This window comes from Corvus brachyrhynchos, unplaced genomic scaffold (assembly GCF_000691975.1).
Source record: "Corvus brachyrhynchos isolate BGI_N302 unplaced genomic scaffold, ASM69197v1 scaffold245, whole genome shotgun sequence".
Classification (NCBI taxonomy): Eukaryota; Metazoa; Chordata; class Aves; order Passeriformes; family Corvidae; genus Corvus; species Corvus brachyrhynchos.
The window spans coordinates 7,701,261-7,712,561 of record NW_008238988.1 but is presented as its reverse complement, the minus strand read 5'-3'; the positions used below and the strand labels follow the sequence as shown (position 1 = coordinate 7,712,561).

Genomic DNA, 11,301 nt, shown 5'->3' with positions numbered 1-11,301 from the left:
TCAGTGATGATGGTCATCTGCTGCTGTCCTAGACTTTTGGGGTATATTTCCTCTAAACTTTATGGTTTGAATCCAGTTCTTTTCAGTCCCTGAGCACGGTGAAGGGCCTGGAAGATGGTGGTCTCGCCTTTAAGCTGCTCTTAATTGCAGTGCCTGTGGGATAGAGTGATTTTGGGCCACTCTGTAGGGACAGAACCCCACAGCAGTAGGGGACAGCAGGTGCAAATTCCATGTTGTGTGGATGGCAGCTGCTCTGCTCACTGTAAAGGGAAGCCTGCAGTTAATATTAATTAAACTCATATGGTCATCATGTTCAAATTAGAGACGGCTTAACTCTGAACATTTGTGCATTGTGCATTCTCAGATGCCAAATAATAGGTTTAAGATGGGCTTTGTGGCCATAAAAGTGAGAGAACAGTTAGATTTTATACCCTGTGTGCTTGTTCTTGGGGGCACCATAACTAAGGCAGGTGCCTGAGGACAGCCTGGCTCTAACGAGGGCAGCAGCCAGCCCCAGGGCAGTTGTGGGGGAACATTCACGGTGGGGAACGGCCCCTGGCACCCCATCTCTGTCTCCGGGACTCTGCAGCGCAGGGCTGATGCGCTTGGCCATTGTGGGTTGCTCAGGGTGATTTTACTGCCTGTCATGGAAGAACAAAGTCAATGAGGGCGGTGTAAAGGACCTAAAAGGAAGAGGCTGCTTCTTTTTTAGAAACCCTTTTTGCTTCCCTCAGGAAATGCAGAGACCAAATAGGAAACAAAGCCTCAAAATGAGAAAACCCACTTCCTGCTGGAAAAGTTTAAAAAAATACAATAAATCCCTCCTCGGATTGCTCTGGCAACCCATGAGCACTGCATGAACAGAAGGGAGCTCTTAAATACTGTGCTGTCAAGGACAGGGGTGGTCTGTCCAGGGTGTGGCAGTCTGATGGCAAGGGCTTTGCCCAGTGTGGGTCAAACGTGAAGGTCTGAGCCCCAGTGAGGGACTGTGCTGGCAGAGGCACCTTTCCCCCCACGCTGGGGTAGAGGGAGAGTGTCAGAGGTTTGCTGTGGAGCGGTTGCGTTTAATCATGCATTTTAAAAACATTAAATGAAAATGCTTTTATATGTTGTCTAAAACTGGACCTAAATCTGTGTGATGTTTTGTGAAAGTGCTAAAATACTAATGGTGTCTTGTGGTTTAGGGAAGTTTATTTTTATATTTGTAATTTTTCACTCAAAGGAATAATTTTCTAAGCACTGCAGCTGATGTGCTGTCCATGGTGCCTTTGTGTCAAGCAGCATACAGGGACCATATGGCCCTGTGTTTGGTTTGATTCTCTGCTGGTAGTGCAGGAATGGGGATCTGGGCAGCCGGGGGTTCCTCTCGTGCTAGCTTCTCTCCCAGGCTGAGAGGATCACCCCTTGGGAACGCCCTGGGCATGGAATCATCTGTTCCCACTGGAATAACTGTGCAGTGGGACATTTTGTTTTATTTAGGCTTGATTCAAAGTATGGGAGGCCTCATGGAGGAGGAAATTCTCTGTCCTTTCTGTTCTGCAAAACCATAGGTTGCCAACAGTGTGAGACAGAAAAAATGCTGAGATGCTCCTGGATCAGAATAACATGAGGTTATTTCCCCCAAATTGGGATAACTCCTCACCATAGGAGGTGATGGAATGGGGGGTGTGATGTGCTGTGACCCCAGCATCACCCTCAGCTGTAGAGGGGTCTGCAGGGACATGAGCCCAAGGTGCCTCCCTGCCCCTCAGGCATCACCTGTCTGCAGCTCGGCTCTGTGTGCTCCTGCTCAGATATAGATTACCTGAGACTTTAGCCATGAGAGGGTCTTTGTTCACAGGCACTGGTGGAGGAGGAGAAACTACTTCAGAAAGTTCTTTGCTCTTACGGAAATGGCTGGAACACACAGGCCTTCTCTGGAGATGGTGCTCTGTTAGAGGCTGGTGTGGCTGTGCCTGGGTGGAGGAGCTGGCTGTTGTGTTGTGTCTCTTGTGTCTGTGCTGCCTTCCTGCTGTGTCCAGGCATGTCCTTACCATCAATACATGGTGCTGCTTCGCTCTGGTGCCATCGTGGCTTTATTTCTGCAGCGTGTCCCCATGCATTTGCCAGCCCTCCCCTTGCGCCCACGTGGCCCTGCAGCCATGGAGAGGGAGCTGCGAAGCACAGCCGTGTGTCCTGTGCATGGGAGAGGGGACACAGCTCCTGGGCACCTGCTGCTCTGGCTGGGAAGGGCCCGGCACCGCTGGGGTGTACCACCTGCCCGAGAGCTCCTGTCGAGGCACTGGCTCGAGGTGGTCTCCTCCCTGCTGGCGGCAGAGCTGCTGGAGGCTTGGTGCCAGCGGCACAGGGATGCTCCTGCCTCCTGGGGACCATGACAGCCCTGCTGGGCATTGCTCTGGGGGCATCCCAGACCAGTGGAGTGACACTGAGCTGTGGTGGGTGGGCAGTCCTGTGCAGCTGTGTGTGCCCTCTAGAAAGTGCAGTCGGGCCCTTCCTGTGCCATGGCGAGACTGTGCCCGAAGCCGTGGTGGGCACCCAGCACAGAGATGGGCACGCTGCTTCCCTGGGAATGGCTTCAAACCAGGAGTAATGGCTACAGCTACTACCAGGATCACTTCTCTTCCCATCAACCAAGGGGAAACAGAGCCTCAGCGATACTGGAGCTTTGTGGTACTGGAGCCTGAGCAGTACCACTTGCAGAGTGGCCACAAGTGTCAGCACTGTGATCGCTCAGGAGCATTCACCTCCCTGTTCCATGGTGCTGCTGCCCACTCGGAGTACAGCATCACTGCCCAAAAGCCACTCTAACAGCATCCACCCAGTTGCACGGTGCCTTCTCCTGGCAGTAATTCTAATGTTGGTCAGAGTTCTGGTTTAAAAGCAGCAAACTGTGACCAGTCTGCAGAGTCCTGCTTACAAATAACGTGGTTCTCCCATTTCCCCTTTGCAAATGCGTCCCTATGTGCCTGGCTGTGTGTTGGGGTGCTGGGCCTGGGGCAGAGCCTGTGCTGCCAGATCACGCCGTACTGGGGTGGTCACCCACCATGGCCCCTCAGCCCAGCTGGGGCTCCCCGCAGGCCAAGCTCCAAGTCCTCGGCCACTGGTTGTGTGGTGCTGCACCCCATGTGACTGTGGAATTGTCCCTGTGGGCATCAGGCACGGCAGAGGGGTCTGGCTGGTGCCAGCCTACCTATTCAGCAGCAGCTTGTCCACCCTTCGCTGCTGGCTGCGGGCAGGCGCATGGCAGCGGGCACGGAGTGCCAGGAAAACCAGCTCTGTGAATAGGAACACCTGTGCCCAGTGCTGAGTGTCTCTGGTGAGTGGCTGAGGTCTGGAGAGTGGCTGAGGTCTGGCTGTCACAGCGGCACAGAGCCCGTGGAACAGGGCTGTGCCGGGCGTGGGGCAGCAGCAGTGCCCGCTACAGCGCCTACACCCCGCACCAGTAACGCAGCCCAGCAAAAGGGGAATCACACTGGTTTTGGTGACTGTGGACTTCAAATGCAATAGATTTATTTGCAAGAGCCAATGTCAAGGCTGCTGCTGGAGAGAAAGGGAAGCTTGGCTTTGAAGGAAAGGAAACTTGAAAAGGAAGGAGCAAATGTGGCACATGGCTGGCTGCAGACCCCACATCAGGGACTGTGTTTGTATTAAAATGAACAGAATAAGCTCCAGGTTTTGTGGTGCTGTGTCGTTTCAAGAACTGCACTTTAGAAGCATCTGGCTCAGGAACAGTGAGCCCAGGCTGGTGTGCCTGACTTGGTCTGAGCTGGTTTTCCTCCTGCACTGCCAGGTTGCTGCTCTCGAGGCACCTGCAGTGCTGTGTGCAAGCTGTGCCATCTCCTCTGCAGGGGAAATTCCCACTGGGAGAGGGAATGAGGAAGAGCAGTCAGGGTTGGAGCCCAGTCCCCTCGGTAGGCACACAGGGACCCCCACCTGGCCTAAGCCTGGGCTCCCCATGGCCAATCTGTAGTCTGGGGGCTGTAACCCACAGCAACCCAAAGATGAGTTTAAAGTGGTGCCTGATTGGTATTTGCATATGGCAGCGGCACGTCTGCTCTCCCCGAGGTAAGTGGGGCTGTGCTGGCTGGCAGGAGAGGCCGGTGCAGTGGGACCAGGCGAGGCGGTGGAACAACTGCCCCGTGGGCTGTCCCTGTGCCCTGGGGTTGATGTGGGGGCTCGGGGCAGGACAATGACACATGGCACATCCTCGCTGCAGCGGCCTTTCCTCGTGCGTGCAAACCTCAGGGGAAGGCGAGTGCTGTGTCTGTGCCCATCTGCTGCTCTGCTCTGGTGTCCTCAGCTCTGTGTGAACCCCTGGCAGTGTGTGGAGTTGGAGTCCCTGCCATGGGCAAAGGCTTGGCCTATGCAAGGGCAGAAGCGTATCTGGAAAATGGAGAAGTCTCTGGTTCTGGAACAATGAGCTTTGCTGGTTCTGTTGGGGGTTTTGGGGGTTGTCTTGTTAGTTGGATTTTCCCTGAAGCAGCAGCAGCAGCAGTAGTGCTGTGCCTGCCCTCCCTGATGGTGACAAGGCTTGTGGCAGAGGTATGGGTGGGGGACATCGGGTGCTGCTAGCCCAGTCTCCCATTAGCCCAGTCTCCCGTTAGCTGCCACGCTCTGCTGCTGCGCCCCAGCCCCTGCAGTGCACATGGCACCGAGACAGTGGGTGCCAGGGCCGAGGGTAGGCTCTGCTGCTGCTTCCTGCCTGGGCTGGCTCTGTGGCAGCTTCTGGGACCCTTGGTGCAGTGCCCAGCTGGCTGTGCAGCCGTGCCCGGGACTGTCAGTGGGAGCCGTGCCCAGACTAGCCCCATGGCAGCTCCTGGGGCTCTTGGTGTGGTCCCACATCAGCGTGGCTTTGGCCATGGGAAGGGCTGCTCTGCTCCTCGTCCCCTCACCGTCTCTGTTCTGTCTCTTTGCGCAGAAGCCGGGGCCTCTCTGCAGGACACCAGCCCTTCTCCACTCCCCGAAAATGCTGCCACCGATGTTCTTACTCGGCAGAAAACAATACGGTTCCAACTCTCCGAGGATTGACGTGTCGCACCGCACTCACCCCACCGAAACCTTTACTTGAAGCTGCAGCCGAGGCCACGTGGCCGTCAAGGTCGGCTGCCTTGATAAACTGTCTTCCCCCCTCACAGGCTGCCCATCTCCCATCTGCCACTTTAAGTCTAAAATACCTGTTTCTTTCTGGTGTCCAAGGTTTTTATAACTAGAAATTATGATGAAAAATCTGGTGGCAACAGCTGCAGTCCCAGGTCATGTTCCATGTCGCCAGTGGTGAGGTAACGAGCTGTAAACATGGTAGCTTCAATCACCTGAACAAATAAATGTTTTACTACAATGGCATGGGCATGTTGGTTGATCCAGGGGGTTGTGCCTGGCAGATTGGTTGATCCAGAGAGGCTCTGTGCTGCCTGGGGCCCATGCCCATGGAGAGGCCCCATGCTGCCTGGGGTCTGTGCCCACAGAAAGGACCCCATGCTGCCCGGGGTCCATGTGCTCAGCCGAGCTGTGCAAGGTGGGGCCGGGCACTGCAGTGAGCGATTCCTGTGTGTCTGAGTGGGAGCAGTGAGCTGTGCCTGGCTGCAGGCCCAGCTTGTGGCTCTTGGTGCCACTGGCCCAGGGTGACCGGCTGGGTCAGGCAGCCATGCCGCCAGAGAGCTGCCTGGCTTTGCCCCGTGGTGCTGGGCAATGACATGGGCTTTGGGCAGAGGGAGCCCTGTCTGCCCTTGCGGGAAAGCCCTGGGGCACCAGGGTGCTGCCCCACAGAGCCCCCTTCCCTGTGGCAGGAGGGCAGCCTGGGCTGTGGTGGGTGACAGCACTGCAGGCTGCTCCAGCCCCATGTGCCAGGGGTGCCATGGAGCGGGCAAAGTGCTGGGCACAGTGTGCCAGGAGCTCTGGTGCAGTGTCAGCCCTAACAGCATGGCCTAGGGTGGGGAGACAGCTGAGGACCGGCCTGGGACTGTTCTCTCTCATGCTGCCCCAGTCCTTCAGTCCACACAGCCTCACCTTGCTGTTCTAACAAGACCAAAGGGATTTTTTGGATTTTTTTTCTTTTTCTTTTTTCCCTTGTCAGCATTCCATCTGGCTCACAGATAAAATTAGAGCTTCTTCAGAACCACAGTGAATCAGCCAGCCTTAACATAACTTCAGGAGAACAGATCACAGCTCTGGTAAGTGTGTCTTGTCACCAGGACTGAGCCTGCCCAGGTGGGGGTCTCCTGGGCCCACTGCTCCTGGTGGAGGCTGGTCCCACTGCTGGCCCCTGTCCTGCTGTGCTGATGATGGACCTCAGTCTGGGCAGCTGGCTAAGTGACTTGCCCGTGGCTTGTCTGTACCAGCAGAGACATCAATATCTCCCCAGGACACAACAGTCCCTGGAGGAGAGGCTGAGCTGAGCCAGGAGCCTCACCCATCAGGTCCCCTCCTATGCTTCCTCTTCTGATGCTGCAGAGACAGGATCCACCCCATGACATTGGCAAGGAGACCCCAAGTTGGCACCCAAGGCTTGTGCCTGTGTGAAAAATTGAGTACTGCTCTGGCTGCACAGACCCTGGGGCAGATGGCCCATGATCCATCCAGTGCATGGAATGCCATGCCGGGTGGTGACTTCAAGGGGAAGAGCCATGGGCTCTGATCAGGAGCTGGATCATCTCTCTTTTTCTCACGAAGCCTGAGCAGTGATCCTGGTGCTGCACACAGCCTGGATTTCATGTGGATTATAGCAACAGCACATACTGCTCTTCCCTTTCCTTGCTGTGCAGTGCAGCAGGGGTTTAAATTCTGGAAGAGACTGAGCCCCAGATAAACTACTCTTCAATAAAATGTTCAGTGGACGTTGAGTCCAAAGACCCATCCCCTCTCGCACTGCAGACTGGAGTGACTCCCCTGGTGGAATTCAGGACAACTGACCTTTCTTGGAGCAAGCAGGTGACACTGAGGTCTGCAAAGCAGCTGGGCAGAGCAAACACATGACCCAGATGTGTGAGGTACAGGAATAACAGAGGCTGCAGCTTCCTTCAAGCATCCTGCATTATCTGTGCTGCTGCCAAAACCCTTGTTACACCAACATGCTCCAAGTTCCAGCTGCACAGACCACATCCATGCTCAGGATTTCATTCCACATTACTATCATGTTATTCCCCTCATTCAATTTCAGGCTTCCATGCACAGAGCAGAGTGCTGATTCCTTTCTGTATCTTTTTAATTAATTGTCAAGCTAAGTTCCACCTCTCCGTTTGATGTTAATTGGAAATACAGCTTTCAGGGGGCAAAATTCACTGCAGTTGTGAGTCAGATTTGGGAAAAAAAATCGTTAAAGTCCATGAAGTAGAGTGTGCTTGCTTGTCTGGTGCCGTGAGTGATCCTCTTGTTGGGTAAAAGTGACCTATTATGAGATCCAGAACTTACTGAAGAATCATGCAAATCATCTCAGTTGCTAAAGCTGAAGGGAATTCTGGCCCAGAAACAGCACTTCCTTATCTCCCCGTGGGTGCCGCACCAGTGTCCCATGCCAGCCCTGGCCGTGGGTGGGCTCCTTGCCAGGCGGGCACTGTGGTGCTTCAGGGGCTTCTTCACAAGTGGCCCCATGGGCCTGACCCTGCTCAGTGGTCACTGACTCACCACTGGTGCTCATCACAGGACTGAGTGGATTATTATGGGGATTGCTTCTCTTAACAGGTTAACAAAGGCTGGGAAATGTGTCTGTATGCACTGAGGATGGTGGGCAGGGGTCCAGGGGATCCCAGCAGCCTCCTGGGGACTCGGACAACCTGACACACGGCTCACAGGGTCTGTGGGGTGACCAGATGATGGTGGTGTGATGAGTTATGTCTTGTGCTGTTCCAGGGCATCCTCAGTCAGAAAAGCCTGGACATTCCAGCCCACCAGCATTCCTCACTGCACCATGTGCTTGGCTCTTGCAGTCCTGCAAGGCACCAGAGACAGCGAGTTGGGAATTTTCAGATTAAACCTTGTTTTCACAGAAATACACAGATTCACCATGGTCTAGTTCTGGTTTTGTTGGTTCTGTTTTCTTCTTTTTTCAGTAGGGGAAAATTAATTAAAGAAAAACTTTCTGTTCAGAGACAAATGACACCCCAGAGCAGATTGATGAACATCACTCTGGGAAGAAGGAACTCCAGATGGGGCTGGATTTGCAGTGGGCATGTAAATCTCCCTTTCCTTGTTTGATGCAAACAACACTCAAAATTAGCAGATAGTGCTGACAACTTCCTTGGTCTTTTTCATTTGGGTTTTTGTTTGGTTGTTTGGGGTTTTTTTGTGTGCTTATAATCTCATGGAAACATTATGAAACCATGGTAGCATTTCCAGGCAGCAATCCCAGTTGCTCAGGATGTCCAGGTCTTGGGGCAGCACAGAGGCGGCTCCTCTGGGGTGTTGCCAGCTGGGCAGGGGATGTGGTCATGTGGGAGCTGTGTTTGCTGCAAGCCGGGATTTCCAGAGGCATTTTCATAGAAATCTGACAGAGATGGCAGCCAAGGGCAAGCTCATTGCAGGGCACTAAGGGGGAACTCAGGGGCTGGGAAAGCTGCTCAGTTGGGCACATCCTGCTCAGCGGGCAACAGCACACTCCGGGAGAAGTGGCCCCAGCACCTAATGGAAGCTGCAGACACCCTGGCAGTGCCTTCCTTGGAGCCGTCTCACTGTGTGACCGCAGGCTCGGGGTCTGGGCTGGGAGCTCTCCCCTCTCAGAGTCCCCGAGGCTGCCAAGGACATGCCCAAACAGAGGCAAGTGAGCAGCCCCCAGGTGTCCCCTGGCAGAGACACGGGAGGAGTTTTGAGGCCAGTGGGAAAAAATATTTGATGGTGGGCCACCCTTTAAGGGATCCCGGTTTCCTGTAATTTTTTTCCATAAATTCTCTCGTGTACACAGGATAGGAGCTGGGCTGGTTCAGCCTTGGCACACACCATAGGATGCTGTTGTGAGTCTCCTAAAAGAGACTTTCCCTGGCTACCAGGCAGGAAAAGATGGGTGAGATAAGGAGGATGTCACCACACTGCCTCTGCTTAATGACAGCAATCCCTTTTTCCAGTTGTGCTGGAAATAGCATCGTCCTCCAGAATGATTTCAGGCTGCAGTAGGCACCACCATGTCTGTGCTCATGCTGCCGAGGGGCAGTAATTACACTGCTCCTAAACACTCATTCATTTGAAGTGGCCGAATATTCATCTTCATTATTTAGGAGTGTTCATCCCTAAAAAATTTTCTGACCCTTAAAGTCCTAAAACCCTACTGAAATTTGAAATAGGTGGAGTCTAATCTGTACCTGGGCTGATGTTCTGTCACTGTCTTGGAGGATGAATGTGAGTAATTTGCTGTTGGGCCAGAACCTTCCCTGAACATTAGAGAGATGAGGAGTTTCTTGTGTCAGCATTTTGTGCCACGATTCCTGAAGAGGCAGGGGAGGAGTAGGATTCTGGTCCTGATGCCTCTCCAGCTGCTGGCCAAATGGCTCAGGCTCGATGTTGGGAGAAGCCTCCCCCCAGGCAGGGAAGCAGGGAGGACAGTGTGTGGCACCTCTGTCCATGGAGGTTTGTGAGAGCCAAGGGGGTAAAGCCCTGAGTAACCTGGTCTGAGCCCAGGGCTGGCCCGGCTTTGAGCAGGGACCAGAGCAGAGCCCCCTGGGGGGTCCCACCCAGGCAATTCCATGTTTCCGGGATTCAGCATGGAGCAAGGGAATGGGGGTTCACCCAAACCCCTGCAGAGGAGGGGATGGCACTGCCTTTGGGAACTGACCCCTGCCAGGGCAAGCTGAAGTGGCACTGGAGTTATCTGCCAGGGACCAAACAGGCCTCTCTCTTCTCTCCAAGTGTTTCACGCTGCCTGTGCCATGTCCAGGGCGACGGTGCCCGGTGCCAGCCAAGGAGCGATGCCTACTGCAGCAGGAGAGATGAGGGCGATGGGAACCAGCTGTCCCACCACAGAACAGCCCATCAGCCACTGGTGTGACACTGACCCAGCTGGGGCTGGGGAGGGAATGGGGAAGCAGGAGGGGAGCAGGGGCTGCACCTGGTTTTCTGGGTGAAGCTGGTCCAGGAGTGACAGCAAGGTGAGCCCACTCTGGTGAGAGACATCTGCCTGCTTTGCTGGGATGAAAGATCAGGTTGTAAGAAGGAAAAGTTGCAATGCTAGAGCCTGACTGGGATGGCTTCTCCTTTGGGGCAGGTGTTGAGGGCCCTGCAGCAGTTCTGCCTGTGTCAGGGAGGGATGGCAGGTGGTGTTGGAGGGCGGGTCTGCCATGTGCAGGTGGGCCTGCACAGGGAGGTGGGGATGTGTGTGTGTGTGAACAGCCTCCAAGGGGACATCCTCCCTGCAAGTGTACTTTTTGTTGTGCAGTTCACTGAAATGAGAGAAAATTTAAAGTCAAGTATATTTGCCCAGTGGTTTTGTAGGGTTGAAACCCCTTACAGCAGGTGGGTGGAAGGCAAACCCTTAGACAACACTTATTTTGTAGTTACAATAAAAGCCATTATTGAAAGAAAAAAAGTCAGTTGTAGCTTTCCCAGAAGGCTTCTTACAGTAACCCATCCAAACCTGGGCTCAGGCTGACCTGAAGGTCGTGGCTCAGGGGGTCACCAAATAATGCCACAAGAGCAGAAGAGGGTGGGCAGCTGGGGAACAGTGTGTGGCTCTTGGGGTAGTGACAGTCCTGGCTGGATGCTCCACAGTGCTTGGCCAGCAGTGTGCTGGGAGGTTTTGAACTCGTTACACAGTGCCTGTATCTGACACTACAATAAGAGATGTCTCTGGTGAAAAATGGTGCTGCAGAAGCATAGTGGGGAACACTGCTCTTTGAAAATATGCTGCATGGTTTCTTGTGCTGGATAAACTTCTATCTGGAGCTTCATGGAGCCTCAGTACTGCTTCTTAAACAGAGTTGAGATCTGTTTGTGTATTTTTGCTGATGTAGTAGATAAATGTGGTGCACAAGTGTCCTTTCTGTGCCCATTACTCTCTCATATTAACTGAACAAATACCTGGTTGAGCTTGGCTGAGAGGCTGCTAGTTGTGCTTTGGAGTGATGCAGCAGGGTACAAATTGCAAAGAGCATCTTGACAGGTTGCAATAAACTGAGCTTAAAAAAATTCCTGCAATATAGGAGGGCTGGGATTCATTCTGTTTCTCATTTGGACACAGAGGAAGGTTATTAATCGTGCACTGACACTGCCAGAGGCACACGGCATGCCTGGTTTGTGGTGGTGGAAGTACCTGCCCTGTGTCCAAGTTCCCAGTGGCCCTGGGACTTGTTCCCCTCTCCCTAAGGCAAAGGCTGTCCTGAA

General features: G+C 53.8%; 2 protein-coding genes across 2 annotated transcripts in view; both read left to right on the top strand.

Moving 5' to 3' along the window:
• LRFN5 (leucine rich repeat and fibronectin type III domain containing 5) overlaps positions 1-5,343 on the top strand; it is a 12,233-nt gene extending 6,890 nt beyond the window's left edge. Inside the window, exon 4 of the mRNA XM_017738816.1 lies at positions 4,573-5,343. Within this exon, the coding sequence (XP_017594305.1) occupies positions 4,573-5,028 (456 nt within the window). The 3' untranslated portion in view covers positions 5,029-5,343. The remainder of the gene's footprint in view (positions 1-4,572) is intronic.
• Positions 7-5,340, top strand: LOC108447814. The gene has a single exon (XM_017738917.1). It carries the CDS (start codon positions 1,819-1,821, stop codon positions 2,806-2,808), a length of 990 nt encoding a protein of 329 aa, XP_017594406.1. The 5' UTR covers positions 7-1,818; the 3' UTR covers positions 2,809-5,340.
• Positions 5,344-11,301: the final 5,958 nt, after the last annotated feature.